This window comes from Aspergillus ambiguus (assembly GCF_047715705.1).
Source record: "Aspergillus ambiguus strain CBS 117.58 unplaced genomic scaffold BDV59scaffold_29, whole genome shotgun sequence".
In the NCBI taxonomy this organism is placed as follows: domain Eukaryota; kingdom Fungi; phylum Ascomycota; class Eurotiomycetes; order Eurotiales; family Aspergillaceae; genus Aspergillus; species Aspergillus ambiguus.
In genome coordinates this window covers 327,822-334,378 of record NW_027395542.1, presented here as the reverse complement: position 1 = coordinate 334,378, position 6,557 = coordinate 327,822, and the positions used below count along the sequence as shown (strand labels likewise).

The window sequence follows — 6,557 nt, the reverse complement described above, 5'->3', positions numbered from 1 at the left end:
CTAAACTAGTTAGCAAAAACAACTAGTTCTCGGAAGAACTAGTTCCAGACCGCGAGAAAATCTCACTTTGGTCATGTTGGAACTAGTTCTGCCACCTGTTTTCCACTCACTTCAACCACCGCATCAGGAAGTTCGAGGTCAGGCTTCGGGATTTCGAGGTATTGCTGGTACGCATCCTAATATGTGAATTAGCATTAAGCAACTAGTTATAGAGGGGAAAACTGACGTGGGCGCGGACGCGAGCCATGGTGGAGGTGGTGGTGGAGTGGAACTTTATGTTTGGTGGTAAGGTAATGTAATGAGTTCAGCCCACCGGTGGTGGGATGAGGTCACATGACCACCGGAAAATCGGCGCCGGTGGTCCGAGATCCAGGGGGGGTGGTGGGCTGACCTGTAACCTGTCTTTTTCATTCTTGTTGATTTTCTTCTCTTCCTCTTCCTCTTCCTCTCTTCATCTGCTCTTCAGGGCTCCGGCCCACACCATCACGTTTTCTTCCATATCACAATCATATCGTTGTAGTCTTCCGGATCATGCGAGTTTCCTTTACGGTATGACTCCCCTCCGTCCCAACTACGCCCCTCTGCAATTCCATGATGATCCCTATTATTGGAGCTGTCCGAGCTCACCATGCGGACAAACCTATTACATACGCTTTTCATCTTTCTGATTACCATTGCGAGCACTTGTCTTCCATATTGTCGCTTGAACAATGCTCTGTACAGCTGGCTGACGCCCGTAGACTTTGCAGGGATCTACAGAACACATCTTCCAACCTCCTTGACCATAACACTAGATCTATCTAATCGTACCATTCCACACCATATACCACCTCTCTCTAGGCCATAATAAGCAAGAAGAATAAGACAGACCGATCTATTCCATTTATCCACCATGGCCCACGATCCCCGTCTCTCGTCCAGTGCAGGCACTGCGACCCCCCCTCCACCACCTCCCCCTCCGCCGGAGGAATCATCCCAACAACAACAACAGCAAGAATCTTCCCCCCCTACAGACTCCATTCCACACTCTCAACCCTCCGACTCCTACAAACTCCGCTTCTGCACGGTCTGCGCCTCCAACCAGAACCGGTCAATGGAGGCGCACCTGCGCCTGTCGACCGCACCGTCGCCCTTCCCTGTGATCTCCTTCGGCACCGGCTCCCTGGTGCGACTGCCAGGCCCGTCAATCACCCAGCCAAACGTCTACAACTTCAACACGACATCCTACGCACAGATGTACGAGGAGCTCTTCTCCAAGGACGAGCGTCTGTACCGCAACAACGGTCTGCTGAACATGCTGGAGCGCAATCGCAACCTGAAATGGGGGCCGGAGCGCTTCCAGGACTGGGTGCCTGGCTTGCCCCGCGTCGACCACGTCTCAAAAGGTGACAAGGGTGCGCTGGGTACCGAGGGCGGGGTCGTCGACGTCATTATCACCTGTGAGGAGCGCTGCTGGGATGCCGTCGTGGACGACCTTATGAATAAAGGCTCGTCGCTGAATCGCCCCGTCCACGTCTTCAATGTCGATATCAAGGATAACCACGAGGAGGCTCTCGTGGGTGGCAAGGCCATCCTCGACCTCGCGAACCGGCTGAATGAAGCTGCGGCCCAGGAACGCCTCGCAAACGGCCCTGATGGGTGGGAGAATGGTACCGGTCTCGCCCGGCAGAACTTTGATGAGAAAGTACCACATATTCTGGCCGACTGGCAGGAGAAGTGGCCTCATCTACCGGCTTTGTGGACTTTAGCATGGCTGTAGGATGCGCAAGCCATGAATGATTCATGTCCTACGTCAATAGATACTTGATCAATAAGACTTAATCCGAGCTTTGTTGCCGGTTTCATATTCGCGCTTATGTAGAATTGTTTAACGTAATAAAATGGGGTATCATAGTATCATGAGTATCGTAGGCAAAAGTCACCAAAACGTCACTGTTCTTCCAACAATGCCTCGCGCCGTTCCCGATACCAACGCTCCAGGCAAGCTCGTCGTTGCGCCTGCGTCATGCTTTCCACGACCAGCGCAAACTCCGTTGCATTTGGAAATCCAAACCGTTTCGCCATGCTACAAAATTGCCGTTTCATCACATCAGGAGGGGGACGGTATTTGAAGTGCACTTGTTGGCCATCCTTCTGTAGACTGGAGGATCCTTCGCTCGCTTGTGAATTAGCGAACACTTGGACGTTGCTCACTCCTTCCCCGGCGAGCTCTGCATGTCGGCTGAGCTGCTGTTCCACCTTCGAGGACCCGACTACTTCGCTGTTCAGATGGGTATATTCAACTCCAGCACCCGTGAGAATGGCCTGGATAGGATCGTGCTTCTTCGGCATCGGAGAGGCCTGGGGGGTGGCATCTTCGGCATCACCGCGGATCATGGCAGCAAGCTGGCTCATAACTTCGTCATCCGAGTCTTGCTTCCGCGTTGTGTTCTCGGGGTTGTCATCACTCGCGTCATTTTCGTTCACCTCGATGTCCATGATTTGCACGCCGGCACGACTCTCAGCAACATTAGTCTTGTTGACGATGTCGCGGAGCACGATGTTGTTGTTCTGGTACTCGAAGAGGTTGTTGAGTCCGAAGATTTCTCCCTTCTGGTCCTTTTTCTCCATCACACCCTTAAAATACCGCCGTTCCGAACTGGCATTGTAGCCAATATTGGCCTGTTGCTGCTTGTAGATCTGTCGGGCGTAGACGATTTCCTCAACTGTTCCCGCAGATATTAGACGAAATACTTCGACATCACGAGACTGGCCAATACGATAGGCGCGATCTTGAGCTTGCAGATCGTACGACGGGTTCCAGTTGGGATCCATGACGACCACCTTATTGGCTGATGTGATATTAAGGCCCACGCCACCAGAGCGAGTTGAGATCAGAAAGACGAATTGCCGGGGGTCTGAGTTGAATTCATTGACGACTTTGGCACGGTCATCGTAGTTCATGGACCCGTCCAGGTAGCTGACGTTGTAGCTGGTGTGGTGGAACAACATCTGTAACATCTTCAACAGGCGAACGCTGTGGGAGAAGACGAGGACCTTGTCACCATTTGCATGCCACCATTTGAGAAGACGTCGGAGGACTTTCCATTTGCCGCAGAAATCCGGGTTAGCATAATTGATGATGGAGTCTCTTGTGCGATAAAGCTGTTGCCACCGGTCTGGAACAGCTATTTCCAACATCTCCTTATCCTTCTCCTGCTTGTCGTTGGGATCGATCGCCTGCGGGATCAAGATAGCCAAATGATTACTGAGCTTCTGGAGAACTGCCATCGCGGGGAAGACGTAGCTCTGCCAACGCCTCCCTGATGGCAGGACCTGGTAGCAACACCACCCGGCTTTCTTTTCCGAACCACAATCACATTTCTCGGACGATTGTTTGATATAAGTGATAATGTCACTGTTGAGGAGGTTCTCATAGGCATCCGCTTGGGTGTCAGTTAGCGGGCAGAAGACAACTCGGTCAATCTTCTTAGGAAGTTGGTCGGCGATCAAGGACTTCATGCGCCGAAGAAAGAACTGCGGTAAAAGATTTTGAACGAGCTTCCTTGCGGTCTTCCGGGCCTTACTTAGTTGGTGCAGCGTTGCATCATGAGACTGACCGATCCTCAAGGGTTCCGAGATCGATCGCTTCCATGTCGTCACTGGGCCTAGCTTTCCGGGATTTGACCAATTGAGGATTGTCCACAGCTCCTCGTATTTATTCTGAATAGCTGTACCAGTCAACCCAATGCGGCAAAGCGCATTCACCTCGTTCATTGCCTTCGTGGTCTCGGAGGTCCGCTCCTTGATTATATGGCATTCATCGGCGATCACGCAATCCCAGTCTACCATGTTCACAGCGTCTTTATTGTGAAGATATGTGGAATAAGTCGTAATCAACACCTCGAGTCTTCCTGAGCGTGCGGCTTGCAGCGCAAGTTCTTTGTTGTCTCCGTGGTAAGAGTCAACGTGCCACCACCCCCAATGGTCAAACTCTGCCATCCAGTTCTTGATTAGCGTGCCGGGACATACAATGAGGGTTCGTGGATACCATCCATCTCTGCCACTGCGGCGCATCTTCCGCATGCGCTTCGCGTCTCGTTCATCGCCGGTTTTCCCATAGGCTGCCGTAAGAAAAGCAATGACTTGTACAGTTTTCCCCAAGCCCATGTCGTCACCAAGAATACCTCCCTTCTGGTAAACGAATAGTTCATGGAGGAAAGCAGCGCCGTCCACCTGATATTGCCGAAGCCATTGGGCAACGGGCGCCGGGACCAAGCCCAGGGAGTACGGTAGCGTAATGTCTTTATACGGACTACACGGGTTCAAGGTCGTAAACGCGGGTTTTTCTCGCAAGAACTCGAGCCGTTCGTCGTCCGAGAAATCAACATCGTCATAGTCTGGGGGTAACTTCAGCCCAGACTGTTTGAGGTGGTGTAGTCTCCCCTCGAACCGCGAGCGACGTTTCTGCAAGTATTCTGGAAGGGTATACTCCATCAACTCATCCTCAGACGGGACTTCCTCGCCATATTCCCGGAGCGGACGACGTGGCCGGGGTTTGTCTTCGTGTTTCGGTATCTTCCCGACGAAGGAGCTGGGTGTTGCCGCCTGTACTTTAGGGGCTTTGACTTTTCCTTTGCGCGCACTCGTTGAGGTTCGTTTGCGTTTGAGGGATTTCCGTCTTTTGAATTCTTCGTAGGCCGCAGCGCCCTCGTTGAATGACCCATCGCTGCCCGGTGACTGTTCATCGACCACGGGAGTGTGCTTGTTCTCGACAGGGGATGAAGCTTGTTTTATCGGAGGCGTACTCTTTTCTTTCAGAGGACGCGTCGATTTCGTTCCTATGCAAGGCGTTAGCTACAAATCAAACGAGAGTCGCCCGTACGCGGAGAGAACTCACTAGGTGTCGATTTGGCCAGATAGACCGCGTCAAGGTCATCGTCGTCGTCAGAGTCATCGACAGTGGTAGCATCCGAAGCTTGAATCTCCCAGTGACTCATGTCGAGCGCCGTGGAAGGTGGAGGGAAGAGAAGGAGAAAGACGCCGGAGGATGATTTCATGCGCCAACAACTCATGAGGAGAGAGGGTTTCCCAATCGGGAAACCAGCTAAACGGGATCGATTTTTGCCGCCGATCGATTTCCGCTCTTTTCCTCTCGCTCTCCCATTCCCCCGTTGACTACAACGTCGCATTCTCCTATTACATGCTTCTAGGAGTAGTTCACCACTTCTATATCACTCCGCGATTAACTCTCCTCGTCCTCACCCCGGTTCACGCGCCGCAGACGGTGCGGGGGACCTCACCGAACAATTCGTCTACCATTCTACCAAACCGAGTATAACAAGTTTTTGAATAGCCAGACAGCGACATCTACACAAGATGCCTCTTGATACATCGACAACATATCCTCTCACAAAATTGCGCCTCGATGGTCGCCGATGGAACGAGCTCCGACTTCTCCAAGCGCAAATTTCCACCAACCCTGCAAGCTCTGGCTCCTCCTACCTCGCGATGGGGAATACGACGATAATGTGCTCTGTCCACGGACCCGCCGAGGGCCGTCGCGGAGACGCAACAGGTGGTTCTGCAGGGTCCTCGGGAGCAGTGGTCGAGGTAGACGTGAATGTCGCCGGCTTTGCAGGGGTTGACCGCAAGAGACGCGCGGGGGGAAGCGATCGGTATGCCGCCCCAATACGTACAGAGACTTCTCTACAGTGATATCTGACCCGTAATTGTCTTAATAGACAATCTTCTCGAATTGCGACAACCCTGCGCGCTGCTTTCCAATCCCATCTCCACACCTATCTCTATCCTCACAGCACGATCAGCATCCATGTCTCGGTACTGTCAGCCGATGGATCACTCCTGGCTGCTGCTGTGAACGCATGCACACTAGCTCTTGTGGATGCGGGTATTCCGATGCCCGGACTGTTGTGTGGCTGTACCGCCGGCATGAGCGGGAGTGCCTCGACCCCGCGAGACCCTCACAATGACGAACTCGACCCGTTGCTGGATCTGTCACTCCCCGAAGAACAAGAACTTCCGTTTCTAACCGTCGGTACAACATCATCTATCCCCGTCGGGGAGAACGCCATGGACACGGATGAGGAGGACATGAAGGTGTCGATGCTGAACATGGACTCCAAGGTGCATTGCTCGTATGTGGAGACGATGCTGGCCGTTGGAATCGACGGATGCAAACAGATTCGAGAGATCATGGAGGGAGTCATCAAGGGTTCAAAACGCGCGTAATAATTGCAGATGCATCGGGTCTATCGGGTCTAAAAGCATGGTTTATACCCTTCGGGAGCCATTACGGTGTTGGGCGTGTGGGATAGTTGATACAATTTAACGACATCATGCATATAATCAACCCCTTTCCACTACTCGAATCTTTTCTATCTGTCTTGGATCCCCCTTTATGGCTGATCGCGCTGAGTAATCTAGATGGCGTGGGTTTAGCCTGGTCAAAATGTGCTCAATTCCTCGCACTAGAGCAGATGTGATTGGCATGCGCTGCTAATGTGCTCAATATGCATCTCTGTGCGCCATCAAACAATTATTTCACTCACGATGAA

General features: G+C 52.4%; 3 protein-coding genes across 3 annotated transcripts; 2 read left to right on the top strand and 1 right to left on the bottom strand.

Moving 5' to 3' along the window:
- The first annotated feature begins 449 nt into the window (after window positions 1-449).
- Window positions 450-1,843, top strand: ssuA (RNA polymerase II subunit A C-terminal domain phosphatase). The gene is made up of 2 exons (XM_073697111.1): window positions 450-549; window positions 750-1,843. The coding sequence occupies exon 2, from the start codon at window positions 893-895 to the stop codon at window positions 1,757-1,759; it is 867 nt and encodes a 288-aa protein (XP_073545636.1). The 5' UTR covers window positions 450-549; window positions 750-892; the 3' UTR covers window positions 1,760-1,843.
- Window positions 1,844-1,929: 86 nt separating this feature from the next.
- BDV59DRAFT_204116 (putative DNA excision repair protein (Rad26L)) lies at window positions 1,930-5,054 on the bottom strand (the record flags this gene model as incomplete). Its single annotated transcript, XM_073694379.1, has 2 exons — window positions 1,930-4,820; window positions 4,880-5,054. The coding sequence occupies 2 exons, from the start codon at window positions 5,052-5,054 to the stop codon at window positions 1,930-1,932; spliced, it is 3,066 nt and encodes a 1,021-aa protein (XP_073545635.1).
- Window positions 5,055-5,151: 97 nt separating this feature from the next.
- BDV59DRAFT_183823 (exosome non-catalytic core subunit SKI6) lies at window positions 5,152-6,397 on the top strand. Its single transcript, XM_073690602.1, has 2 exons — window positions 5,152-5,657; window positions 5,724-6,397. The coding sequence occupies exons 1-2, from the start codon at window positions 5,359-5,361 to the stop codon at window positions 6,229-6,231; spliced, it is 807 nt and encodes a 268-aa protein (XP_073545634.1). The 5' UTR covers window positions 5,152-5,358; the 3' UTR covers window positions 6,232-6,397.
- The last annotated feature ends 160 nt before the right edge of the window (window positions 6,398-6,557 follow it).